The 13460-nt window shown below is 47.8% G+C and overlaps 1 protein-coding gene across 1 annotated transcript in view; it reads right to left on the bottom strand.

Annotated features, from left to right (window-relative positions):
* The window catches only part of Utp20 (UTP20 small subunit processome component), an 81853-nt gene that overhangs the window by 1635 nt on the left and 66758 nt on the right, over window positions 1-13460 (bottom strand). Inside the window, exons 49-60 of the mRNA XM_052166047.1 lie at window positions 11215-11385; window positions 10545-10676; window positions 9730-9840; window positions 7956-8035; window positions 7549-7618; window positions 7277-7459; window positions 6132-6263; window positions 5318-5450; window positions 3560-3747; window positions 2893-2964; window positions 1555-1836; window positions 588-714 (exon numbers count right to left, since the gene is read on the bottom strand). Of these exons, the coding sequence (XP_052022007.1) occupies window positions 588-714; window positions 1555-1836; window positions 2893-2964; window positions 3560-3747; window positions 5318-5450; window positions 6132-6263; window positions 7277-7459; window positions 7549-7618; window positions 7956-8035; window positions 9730-9840; window positions 10545-10676; window positions 11215-11385 (1681 nt within the window). The remainder of the gene's footprint in view (window positions 1-587; window positions 715-1554; window positions 1837-2892; window positions 2965-3559; window positions 3748-5317; window positions 5451-6131; window positions 6264-7276; window positions 7460-7548; window positions 7619-7955; window positions 8036-9729; window positions 9841-10544; window positions 10677-11214; window positions 11386-13460) is intronic.

Genomic DNA, 13460 nt, shown 5'->3' with positions numbered 1-13460 from the left:
CTTTCTATCGCTTAGTTATTTAGGCCCACTTTAAAAAATTACATTATGAGATATTTGTGAATAAGCAAAATATGAAAACCTGGGATCTAACATCAAGTCTGCTTCCTTTGTCTTATTTTTAAACTGTTTAAAAGTTGTTTTTTTTTTTTTCTTTTTTAAGATACTCTCCCCATGAAGCCCGAGCAGACCCAAACTCCCAGATCTCATGCCTGAGCCTCCAGAGTGCTGGGGTTGCAGGCACACAACCCCTGTCCAGCTCACTGGGAGGTTTAGGATACCCCAAACCTGCCCGACAGTACACTTATCATTTTGTACAAGTGAAACAGTTGTTGAGACTGTTTCACTGTGTTGTCTTGGCTAGCCTTGAATTTGTCAAGATCCATCTGCTTCAGAAGTCAAACTCAACACCATTCACTTCTGACAGGATGGAAGGATACAACAAGTTTGTTGAATACAATGGAAAATAGGTTTGTCAATTAACAATTTTCTTTCTTAAACTCTAGCAGGAAAAGGCAGAAAGGCCCAGCCTCCAGGAGATTAGTAAGGGTCCCAGAGTGCAGACCTCAGGACAGAGACGGCAGGGTTACCTTGCTCCGAATAGGTGCTGTTGAGTTCTCGAAACAGGGGAGCGATGATCACCGGGAGATAGGGCTTTACCCGGTCTACTCCAAGATCCACGGCTACAGCACCGAGGAACTTAAAGACGCAGGTTCTCTGAAAGAAGACAGTGTTTTCACTTGAAATGTTTCTGTTCAGCATTCAGTCGTGTAAGCAATGTTCATTTGAAAAGCGGAGTTCAGATATTGCTGCAGTATTAGGTTTACAATATAAAATTCCAAGGATTTGAAAGTCTCACGAATACCATTAAAATATTCAACAAAAAACTCCCAAGCCCCCAACAAATGTCCCCAACCAAAAACTACCAAATATCAGGCACTGTCACTGATACAGCACTGGGGAGGCTGAAGCAGGAATCCCACAAGTGTGAGTTTCAGACCAGCCTAGAGAATACAGCAAGTTCAGGCAAACAAGTCAGAAATCCCAGCGCGCAGGAGGCAGAAGCAGAGGCAGAGGCAGAGGCAGAGGCAGAGGCAGAGGCAGACAAGTCAGAAATCCCAGCGCGCAGGAGGCAGAGGCAGAGGCGGCAGAGGAGGCAGAGGCAGAGGCAGAGGAGGCAGAGGAGGCAGGGGCAGAGGCAGAGGAGGCAGGGGCAGAGGCAGAGGAGGCAGAGGAGGCAGGGGCAGAGGCAGAGGCAGGTGGGTCTAGAGAGTGAGTGCAGGACTGCCAGAACCTCACAGAGAAAGCCTCTCTCCAAAAACTAAAAGCCAACCAATCAATCAAAACCCCTGTGTGAAAACAGGAGCCAGGCGTGGTGGCCCACGCCTCTGATGCTGGCATTTGGGAGGCAGAGGCGGGCAGAGCCCCGTGAATTCCAGGTGAGCAGAGCTGAGCTGAGCAGGGCTCCAGGCCAGCCAGAGCTAAGAAGCAAGCGGAGACCCCTTCTTAGACAGTACCAAAGGAATGCTAAGGCTTCCAGGCATCCTGCTGCCGTACCTTTAAGGGGTTTCTGGGCGAGTAGGCGGCTTCCAGCTTAGCCATCCGGGACAGCTTCTGGATCAGCCACATCAGTGTGGCCGGCTTGCTGCGCTCTTCCGTCTGTTCTCTGTTGGACTCTGTCTTCCCATGTGCACCAGCCTTCTCTTCTGCTGCCTCTCTGGCCAGAGCATCTCCTAAAGTGTCCTGCTCTTCTGAGTCGTTTACCTCTCCTTGTGTGTTCCCAGATTCAAGTTCCAGTAAATATAAGACTTTTGCTATGAACAGTAAGTTCTTAATAACCTTAAAAGTGCAGAGGGGGGAGGTTAGAAACACAAATGCGGCTTGTTGGGGCCTAACCTAAGGTGCAGGAGACAGAGACACTGGACACAGCGCCGTGCACTGACAGCCGTGTGCTTCAAATTCTCAAGGTCTTCCATAGAACTCGGCCAAATTCACCCCCATGTAACTGTTTCCACCTGGCTTAGTTCTGTTCTCAAAAATCACAGAATAAGTAAGATAGTTCCCTATGGAATAACCATTTTACCTTGCACTAAATTCTTTGAATCCAATTATGTAGAAGTAATATTAACTGATTAATTGCTTTCTATCCATGCTCTGATTCAACTGTCAAAGATCTCTCTGAGGTAGTATTACCAGGAGGAAATCAAAACCAAAATGAAGCTCAGAGTTATCGGAAGTTGCAGTACTGTACGGTGTTACTGGTGGTCGATCAGGATTCAGCAGTCTTTAGAATCCAATGCCAGGTATTTAATTCTGCAATCCAGTCCTTCCTGACCCTGCCATATGACAGACCATGCTACCATTTACTATTTAAAGGTAAGAGTTGATACCTGTATTCCAGGCTGGCCTCCACCTGCTGGCAAGCCTTCCACCGCAGCTTCTCAAGGGCTGGGATTACAGGGATGAGCTATTATACTGGCTATAATTACATTTTCTCTTATGGAAGTACATAAACAATTTTTAAAGATGTATCTTTTTAAGGACAGCCAATTTTTAGGTCAGACCGTGAACAGCATTCATTCTCTTTAACTTCTGGGGGTGGAAAGGAAATTATCAGGTTGTATTTTAACACCTAGTCCATCAATGAACCCCTTTAAAAGCTTTAGTCACTAAGCAGAATTGGGAATGGTGGTGAAACCAGGAGTTATTCCAATACGGATCCCAGAGTCAACTCGACGTGCATGTTTAGGTGCACACATACTGGAGTGGGTGTTCACATTTTATCAACTATGCCAGACACTAAAGTGGCTAAAAATGAAAGAAAGCAAGCAGCAAATGCAAGCCTATGCTCAGTCTGTGGCTCTGCTCTCCTGAGCAGACTCCATACACTCTTACCTGCTCTCCTAGAGACTCATCCAAGAATTTGGAATGCAGCTGATGGTAAGAAGCCAGAGAGAGACTCTTCATCTGTGAAAGGAAACAGACATTAGCAGATAGCACATTTGCTGGGTTATTAAAAAACAAAAACAAAAATTAAAAACCCACCAACCAAACCAACCAGTCATGTGTAACAGTTGGGTATGGTGGCACACCTCTGAAATCTGAGCACACCAGGAGCCTGAGCCAGGGGAGCCCTGTGAATTCAAGGGCAGCCTGGGCTACACAGTAAGTTTCACAACTCCTGTATTTTTAGGAAGATCCTGTCTCAAAACCAAACCAACGCCCAGCCCCAACAAAAACCCCAAAACAAAACTACTATTAATTCTATGTGCAGCAAGGCATGAGCTGGGGCGTCTCCCTCCCGCGGGTTAGTCCCAAGGTTGTGCTACACCAGAGCAGACATCTCACTCAGCTTAGAAGGCAAAGAAATGGCTTTAGAGACACTGTACCTTAACAAACACGCAAGCAACAACAACCAAACCTAAGCTAGGGGTGGAGCGGTGTGACTCCAGGACTTGGACGGCAGAGGCAGGTCACAGGAACTCTCGGGTCAGCATGGTTTTAGGCTAGCCAGGGCTACATCAAGTCTGTCTTTAAAAACATAAAAGAAAAAAAATGGTACCTTCTGGCCAAGGTCACTTGTTAGGAACCGGACTGCTATGGGGTCTGAGGTCTTCTTTTTGGTCTTTCTGCCTTTCCATTTTTGAATGAGCTCTTCTGGTTGGCAAGAGGCAAAGAGCAGTCCGAAAATCTGGGCTGCTGTGAGCCACACCCAGCTGTGCGGGTGTCTGAGGTGAGAGTGCACGTGACCTGAAAGAGCGAGACGCACCCTCAGGCACCCACTTCCCTGACCCCCTGCAGTAGAACCCGAATGGAGGCACCGCGCAGCCTCTCTCACGGGCTGGGACGGAGGAGCTAACGAGGAAAGGTCTGTGCTGTCCAGGCCACGGGGGCCGGGGAGCAGAGGTAGAGAGCAGACAACGCCGGACGCCAACTGTCTGCTTAATGACGCGTGAAATACATACACAGACACACGGAAGCCCGCCGTCCCCTAGGAGCCGGGCCACAAGGAGCCAGGGTCAGAAGCCAGGGAGATCAGGCGTGGTTCTCAGGCCACGTGTATAGGTCAGTAACGGAAACTTGAGTACAGATACTAGCTTAGGTCTAAGAGAGACCGGTGACAGAAAAGGACCCTTCTGAGTGCTTTCTACTAAGTGTGAGCTGTGGCCACCTCCTTTAGCCACCATCACGGTGAAGGAGAGCGTCAGCTTTATTGTAGAGGAAGAAACGCTCCCCGGAGGCTGGTGTCATGCAGTCAGAGTTGGGCCTGCCCGACCTCACCCAGAACTCATAGTGCCTCAGCAATAGGATGGATACAAGGCCTCTCCATCACTGCCCTTGGCAGGTAAAGCTAAAGTCTAATGTGACTGTCACTTAACCGTGGCATTCTATGTGGATATCCATATCGGGACAATCTGAACGTACACGTTAAAGTTCAGGCTTACACTGCATTTAGAGAGTTCTATAGAGTATACAGTAATTTGATGTCCTCAAGTGAAACGGGCATCCACTGAGCTGTACTGTCCTGACTTGCTGGCTGAGTACGTCAGGGCACGAACATCTCTAGGGGGCTAAGATGGGGAAAACACCCACTTCATAAAGGGACTGGACGGAATACACTGTGTGTGTAGGTCGAAACCGTGCCGCAAACAATGAAGATAAGGAATGACTTAAAACTGTCTGTTACTTAATGTCAGCCCCACCGGTTCTTACCCCCTCCCTCCTTCTACTCCTTTTTGTTAACAAGGGCCCCCTAAGAGAGGTCTAACTGTAGGTCACATCTTAGCAAGGCTGGGAGAGACAGGCAGGAAAGGGAACGAGGAAGGAAGAGCTGGTGTGTGTGTGTGTGTGTGTGTGCGTGAGCGCGCATGCATGCATGTAGAGTGTGTGAAGGAAACCATCACACTTTTACCTTTTCAAAAATTAATATCCTTTGTTTCATAAATAAAGTGTATTAGCGATAAAGAAATACCCTTCCCCCTCCCCAAAGAAACATTTCAGTGTAATAATCTGATGGGATCCTTTATGGTTTTTTTTCCTTATGGACTTACTTTTCTTATTCAAATTTCAAGTACTTTCAATGCTTTAAAAAAAAAAAAGATTTATGTCTATGAGTACACTGTAGCTGTCTTCAGACACGCCAGAAGAGGGCATCGGATCCCATTACAGATGATTGTGAGCCACCATGTGGTTACTGGGAAATGAACTCAGGACCTCTGGAAGAGCAGCCAGCGCTCTTAATCACTGAGCCACCTCGCCAGCCCTACTTTCAACACTTTTATCACAACTACTATGTTGTTAGATTAAACAAAATACTTACTCCAGATTTTACTCAAAGTCTCGGAGGGCTTGGTAAAGTGAATAATATTACATTCCTTGATGAGTTTACTTATCAGTGTGAGAAAACCAAACAGCAGGCGATCTGCAGCCTTTTCTTCCGTCTCCTCTATGATCTAAACACGGAGAATGCATGCCAGTTAACATAATGACCCGGAAGCACCCAAGGTGCGACTCTCTAGCACGTCTGTTTCTAGTAGGCTTCCCAAGCACAGCAAGGCACTAGCCACAGCTCTGATAACCAACAACGGAATGCGATGTCCTAGCCGAGGGTCTCTGATCTCCAGAGATCAAGATGGAAGATAACTTGCCTTCACCCCCACTGACTTTTTAGAGAGCACCTCACTGTGTACAGCAAGATGGGTCAGCTCCTAAGTATGCTTCAGGCTCTCAAGTGTCTGGGATTAAAGGTGTGCATCATGACAACAGGCTGTTCCTTGCTTGTTTCTGTGGTGCTGGGGGGCATGCTGGGTAAAAACTTGCAGAAATATTCCCTTTACCAACTAGACTGAATTCTTGCTTTTTTTTTTTAATGTGTTCTTTTACTTTATAGTCTGAGAATCAAAGGAATTTAATGCAAATATCACATTTATTTGTGTTTTTTTTCCTATATTCTTTGTTTACATTCCAAATGATTTCCCCTTTCCCGGATCCCCCCTCCCCATATGTCCCATAAACCTTCTTCTCTCCTTTTACTAACCAAAATTGCATGTTTAAATATAGTACTAGCTATACCGACTCAACCTGAGTGCTTTGATAAACATCTCCCAAGCTTTAGAATCAAGGAAATTACTTACATCTTTAAAATTTTCAGGATCAATTTCCTTTTCAATCACAGGAAGAAGAGTTCTAAGCCTTCTCTCAAAATCAACTCCTTCACTTTCCACAAATAAACCACAGGCCAGGGCAGCTAGTTGCCTGTTTAATCGCTATGAAAAAGATCAGAGCAGTATGCAGGATTACAGGAAGGCGGGTACTGTCAACACCAGACAACCCAGATAAGTGCCACATGCTAGCCCTCCTATGCGGCTCCTAGCCTTATGTATGCCTTAGCTGGGAGTGGATGACGGGGGACTAGAAAAGGGCCAATGGGAGAGGAGAAAGAGTTTAAAGGAGAGGGATAGGGAGGATATAAAACAGATCATGTGCAAGCAAAACGGGGCTAGGGGGCATTCAAGGCAGATAGATGGGGGCTGGGAGTGCAAAGGTTCAAGGCAGATGGGGGCTAGGGGGCGTTCAAGGCAGATGGGGGTGGGGGGTGCGAAGGTTCAAGGCAGATGGGGGCTAGGGGGCGTTCAAGGCAGATGGGGGCGGGGGTGTGAAGGTTCAAGGCAGATGGGGGCGGGGGTGCGAAGGTTCAAGTCAGATGGGGGTGGGGGGTGCGAAGGTTCAAGGCAGATGGGGGCTAGGGGGTGTTCAAGTCAGATGGGGGTGGGAGGGTGCGAAGGTTCAAGGCAGATGGGGGCTAGGGGGCGTTCAAGGCAGACGGGGGCTGGGGTGTGAAGGTTCAAGGAAGATGGGCCAGAGTGGGTGGGTGCAGGATCAATAGAACCAAGAATGGATGAAACTATAATTTTCAAAAGGAGAGAAGAAATGAAATCCTAGACAACCTGAGTAGAAAATGGGCCATGGTGATAGCGACAGTATTAAGTGGGGGAGAATAATGAAAACTTCCCCCCAGAAACTGAAGAATAGAATAGAAGCAGAAGTGTCAGGCACTCACAGGCGGGAGTGTTCCGTTAACACTGTAACACGCAGAGGGATACTTTCTACAGCTTCTGGACTTTGTGCCAGTTTAAGGGCACACTGGTTGTGTAGTCGCACACCACTAAGGCTATCGGGGACAGGGCATTCCAGCAGTGGATCTAGCGTGCATTCTGATATAAACTATGCACCAAAGCTAAAGGTGTGTCAGTGAGCCTCGACCAAGAGCAGCACTAACCTTTTTCGCTTCAAGCCAGGAGGTGACCAGAGCGAACAGCCAGTCTCTCTTCTCCTGGCTGACCTTGCCGAGTAAGGACTTGACGGCCATGGAGGCCATCCTTTTGCACATGGCGGAGTCATCGTTGACCATCATCAGGCAAAGAGGGATGAAGAACATCCCGCAGTGCTCATGGAGGAGGCCCTGTGGAGAGCAGGCACCGCTGAGAGTGGAAGTGCTCTGGGCGTGTGACCACACACAGGCAGGCTCCCAGGCCCATGGGCAAACCCTACCTGAGGGAAGGTCTCAAACAGATAGGCGATCATTTCCAAAGTGGATTCTCTTCCCGTCTCATGTTCATAACTAGGGCAAGAATGTTAGGTAGACTCAGTATATTGTCATTATTTTATTTTAAATTACGATGTATCAGTTTGTCAGCTGGTTTCTTAAACATCTGGGACCTCCTCCATCCCCGTATGTCAGCGACTGCATGCGCCCATCAGTGGCCATGCAGGCTTAGACGGACTGCTGTTGAGTCCCAATTTCCTAAGTAGACCGAGCAGACTGAGTGGAAAACATCTCCCGGAGGCGCCAGGGAGGCCAGAGCAACAGAGCAGCACCCAGAGACCGCCAGCCTGCCCAGGCTGTCCCGCCAAGAGGAAACCACCCTCTGCTTCCATGGAGTCAAGGCTGTGCTTACTTCAGCTGAGCCAGCATGAATTCCAAGTTGGGCCTCAATTTCTCACCGAGGGGATAGTCAAGAATGTACTTCAGGAAAACCTATGAGCAAAGCACACAGCTGAGGATGCGGAGCCTGTCTGTCCGGGAAGGAGCCCCCGCCTCCCCTCCCCTTACTCCTTATGAGGCAGGAGACTGACGCAGGCACTGAGCTGTCTCCAGGATTCCCATCTGCCAAGATGCTGGCTGGGACTCACAGGAGGGGCAAACCGATGAAGTCCGGCTTCCCAGCCAACTCCAGGTGACGCGGTCTAAGCCTCCATCTCTGCCCCTTCCTGTCTCCACTGAGGTCTGGCTCCACGGCAGACCCCGCCTATGACCACATGGTCAGGCTGCAAGTCTACGCCTGCACATTCGCAGCTTCTCTGTCCAGTGGTAACCACTGCACTTACTGCCTGTGTGCCCAGCACCATTGCTGAGTTCTTTCCACGTCCTTACACATTAGGTGATAGAAACCAAGTGGTGGCATAGAGGGAATGAAGTAACTTTCTGGTCCAAACTTTTAATTTTTAAAAAAATTATCTGTTTAGTTTGTGTGTGTCCTCACCCATGGAGGCAGGACAACTTGCAGGAATTCTTTCCTTTCCCATGTGGGTCCCAGGGATGAGACTCACATCATCATGCTTTGGCTTGCTGAGCCGCCTGGCCTGCCAGGCTTTGTTGTTAACCGGCTAAGATTCAGCCTTAGTTACGTACATGGTGAGAACGAAGGCATATCCTTAGACCTCTAGGGCCTGCTTTTGTCCTGATGCTAAAATAGAGATGCTAGGTGCCGCACGAGACGGTGCGGACTATACGTGGCTGAGTAAGTAATGCACTGCACCCAGCCCCCTTGGGAATGACTCCGTATAAAGCGTAGGACCCTATGTCCTGGTGTAGGGAACTGCCTCCCTCCTATCACAGCAAATGAGAGCAGATCACAAGCCAACATGAAGAGCAGGGATCCTGCACGCGAACTCCTGGGCATACATATGCTGGCGCTTTACAGCTGCTGATGCTCTGTGGTCAAGCAGGTTTCTGTTTCTAGGGATACACTTCCTCTCTTCCACCTGGCCTCCTCAGCAGCCTACACCCTGCAAAAAACTGCAACTCTGACGTCACCTCTTGGCTATGGTACGTAGTGCCCTAAGAGCAGAGATGGGCAGATGAATAAGCAAGTGCTATCACGCCACTCCTCTGCCTAAGAATTACAGTGACTAGTCCGACACTAACATTGTATTTCAATCAATCAATTTATTTATTATTATTTAAATTAATCAATTAAATGAATTAAGTAATTTATTTTAATCAATTAATTGTGTGTGATCAGTGTCACGGTGTATATGTGGAGGTCAGAGGGTAATCTGTGGGAGTGGTTTTGTCTTTCTACCCTTTCGGTTCCGAGGATCGCAGAAGTCATAAGGCTCGGCAGCCAGCGCCTGAACCCGCAGAGCTCTCTCCAGCCTCAGAGCCTCCGTCTTTAACGAGCCCACAAGGCCCTGCCTAGCCCCCTGTGCTCTGCTCTGAAGTCGGGTCAGCTCTTCTCACCTCACAGTTACTGTCTGCACGGCCTACCACCTCACCTGGAGGATTAAGCCTCACTCTTCCGTCTCTCCTCACCGGCCTTCCTGACTGCCTCCTTAGCAGCCTGTGTCTCAGACACAGCAACAGCATCACCCAAGTTGTCTGCAGAATCCAGTCAGAGGGGGGCAGGGAGCGGCCCAACAGTCACTACAGAAATATTTCTGTCTACGCACCTGTCTGCACTGGACCCTGGCGGGTTCATTTTGTGCAGAAATTGCCAACTTGGATACTTTCCGCATGATATCATCAATTTCTGGAACCAATAATTTTCTTGATAAGATAGCCTGAAATATAAAGGGGAAAGACATACAAATTTTATGCAAAGATGGAAATAAATAGGCACAATGTTAAAGTGGTCACAGGCAGTTTCCAAACACAATGAAAATAACCAAAAGAAAAAGCAATTACTTAAAGATTAAAATGGAAAACATTGTATTATGTAGTAGTTCATCAAATTAAGAACAACAAAGGACCCTCCAATATGATAACCTAGAGCATTAAATTTGTACATAGCTCTCTGGACTTGGATATGTATGTATGTATGTATGTATATATATATATGCATGTACACAATAATAGAGACAACCCACGGCCTTTCAAGCCCTAGTGTTTTACCATTGAGACCAATCCCAACTTCTGTGGGAAGGTAACTATTATTAGGGGCTAACTATTATTAGGGGTAACTATTACTAGAAATGGTTCCGCAATTAAGAGCACTGGCTGCTCTTCCAGAGGTCTTGAGTTTACTTCCCAGCACCCACATGGTGGCTCATGATTATCAGTAATTATGGTCCCAAGAGATTCAATTCCCTTTCTATTGTACAGACATATACACAGACAAAATACCAATATATATAAAAATAATCCTTTAAAAATACCATATTAGCTTATAACTATCAAAATAATAATAACCATCAATTAAGGAATATACTCCATATTATTTTCAGGATCTGATGTCAGTGGATAAATGTCCAAAATGACGTCATACCTTCAGAAGACTGAATGCAGTGGCTTGTCTTGAAGTATCATAAATGTCTTCTTCAGCATAAGCCAGGAGAACCTGAAGTTGTTTCTCAGTTATCTGGTGAGACTTGACTTTCTTTACAACGATGGTCACACACTGTAAGTCACAACAGTGGAGTTAGCAGCAGCTACCCAAGGCGAGGGTCTAACGAAATGAGAAGATGTGATGTGGATGCCTGTCCTGGCTCTCCCTAACTGATGATGGCCGGTCCTGGCTCTCCCTAACTGATGATGGCCGGTCCTGTATCTCCCTAACTGACGATGGCTGGTCCTGGCTCTCCCTAACTGATGATGGCTGGTCCTGGTTCTCCCTAACTTACGATGGCTGGTCCTGTATCTCCCTAACTGACGATGGCTGGTCCTGGCTCTCCCTAACTGACGATGGCCGGTCCTGTATCTCCCTAACTGACGATGGCTGGTCCTGGCTCTCCCTAACTGATGATGGCTGGTCCTGGTTCTCCCTAACTTACGATGGCTGGTCCTGTATCTCCCTAACTGACGATGGCTGGTCCTGGCTCTCCCTAACTGACGATGGCCGGTCCTGTATCTCCCTAACTGACGATGGCTGGTCCTGGTTCTCCCTAACTGATGATGGCCGGTCCTGGCTCTCCCTAACTGTAACTGTTTCTTCTTACCTTGAAACAGTTCACGACCAGGTGGAAGTTCTGGCCCCGGGCAGCGCCCACTCTTGCATAGTTCTTCAGCAGGAGGAAAAGGTGTTTCGTCAGCTGCTCTGCTTTGGTTGCTATGGAAGGCAGAGGGAACCGCAAGACCCAGATCAGGCACTGCAAAGCACCCGTGATCACCTGAGAAAACAATGCAAAACTAGGACTTAGGACACAGGCAAGGAGCTGAGGTATATGGAGCCTACTATGGGAGATCTGGCCACAAAGTGTAAGCTTCTGGTTTGTTTGAAAAAAATGTTTTTAGATTATTCTGTGTGTCTAAGTGAGGAGGGCATCAGACCCTCTGGAGCTGGAGTCACAGCTGGTTGTGAGCCACGTGGGAGCTGGAACGGAACCCGGGTCCTCTGCAAGAGCACTGCCCTTAGCTGCTGAGCCACCTCTCCAGGCCCAAGCCACTCCCTTCTTGCTGTAGAAGAGATGACTCCCTGTCACAGCAAGTGAAGGGAGATCACAAGTCAAAACAAAGGTGCTCATTACCATGTTCTGAGGGATTTGGATAACTGGACAGTTTCAGGACTTCTATTTTTTTTCTTCCTTCCTTCCTTTCTTTCTTTTTTCTTTTTTTGGGACAGGGTTTCTCTGTGTAACCCTGGCTGTCCTGGAACTCACTCTGTAGACCAGGCTGGCCTCGAACTCAGAAATCCACCAGCCTCTGCCTCCCAAGTGCTGGGATTAAAGGCGTGCGCCACCACTGCCCTGCAGGACTTCTATTTCTTAAAAATTAATTTAAAATGGCTTTTCTCATTTCTAGACTGGCATCTTGATGTAGCTCGTCTTTACTGTTTGTGTTCTTATAGTGCCTGATGCAGCTTATATTCTAATGTTAATATTGGGTTCCCAAGACTGGTTGCCCCAGAGATGAGTCTGCACATAGACCCTAAGTGACCCTGCTCCAAGTTATTCCGATTTTTAAATAAAGACGCCAACAGCCAATAGCTGGGTAGAAGAGCCATTGGTGGGGTTCAGGTTTTGTGGGCTTAGGGATGGGGAAGGACCATGAGATGAAAAAGATACAGGAGGAGGAAGGAGAGGCTGCCGTGGGTTAGGGGAACCACAAGAACACGGCCCCGAGGGCTGGCTAACTGGAGTTAAGAGGGACCCAGATGAAACAGGAAATAGTGAGTAATAACTAACTCAGGGTTATCAATAGGAAAATAGATTCTAATGGCATGGAGGGCAGGCGTTCATCCAGCTCTTGTGCTGTTTAAGGCTTATTGTAAATATAAAGGCTATGAATGTCTTTTATCCGGGAACTAAAGGGTCAAAGTCAGGGTAGAACACCGGGTCAGGATTAAATAATTTGTATAACATGTTCTCGATATAAGTGCTCATGTGTTTACGTCTGTATACACACACCCTCCGGGATATCACTAACTGCTGCCGCTGCCACGGCTACCGCCCTTTGTGAAGTCCTAGGATCAAATCCAGGGCCCTCACATGCTAGGTGTGGAGGCTCATGCCCGTAATCCCAGCACTTGGGAGGCTGAGGCAGGGAGACCTTGAGTTTGGAGCCAACTTTGGCTACATAGTTAAGAGTCTGTTTCCAAAGCCCAAACATAATTATAACTTCTGTGTTAAGAAGAGGCAAGAGACTCAAAATTAGACCAAAGAACATGTAACATTTCCTACAATTACATACTATGTAACTGTATACACTATGTAACTGTATACACAGGATAGGGCGAGTAGAGTGTGCTGGTACTCAGTGATGACAGAGTCCCCAAGTTCCCAGGGTCACACAGTGCTGCAGTGCGATCCACGCCTCTAACATAATAGCTTCCCACAGGGCTGGATTATGAAGAGCTTTAAAGAGCCTGGCCATCTGAAAGACCCGGGCTTACGTCTGAGCTTTCTAAGTGACAGCCGGCGTGACTCCGGAGATGTAGCTAACCTCACAGCATCTTCGTCTGTGAAAGAGAAGATGGCAGCTCTGGACTCTGAGAAGTTTATCACACAGACCATGGCTCCCTGCCCGCCCTAGTTTCCCCACTAAAATCTGCCTTGGACTGGGAGTGCAACCCGTGGTGCAGCACTTATCCTGTGTGATAATGTCCTAGGTTCATTCAAAACAAAGCAAAACCAGGGCTGGAGAGGCAGTGTGCTGCGCTCTCTGAGGCTCTAGTCTGGGACCTAGCACCCACATCGACCAGTTCACAAGTGCCCGAGACTCCAGCATTCCAGGGGCCCACTGCTGT

Source organism: Apodemus sylvaticus, chromosome 20 (genome assembly GCF_947179515.1).
Source record: "Apodemus sylvaticus chromosome 20, mApoSyl1.1, whole genome shotgun sequence".
Classification (NCBI taxonomy): Eukaryota; Metazoa; Chordata; class Mammalia; order Rodentia; family Muridae; genus Apodemus; species Apodemus sylvaticus.
The sequence above is the reverse complement of the archived record's forward strand: the minus strand, read 5'-3'. Positions and strand labels throughout refer to the sequence as shown.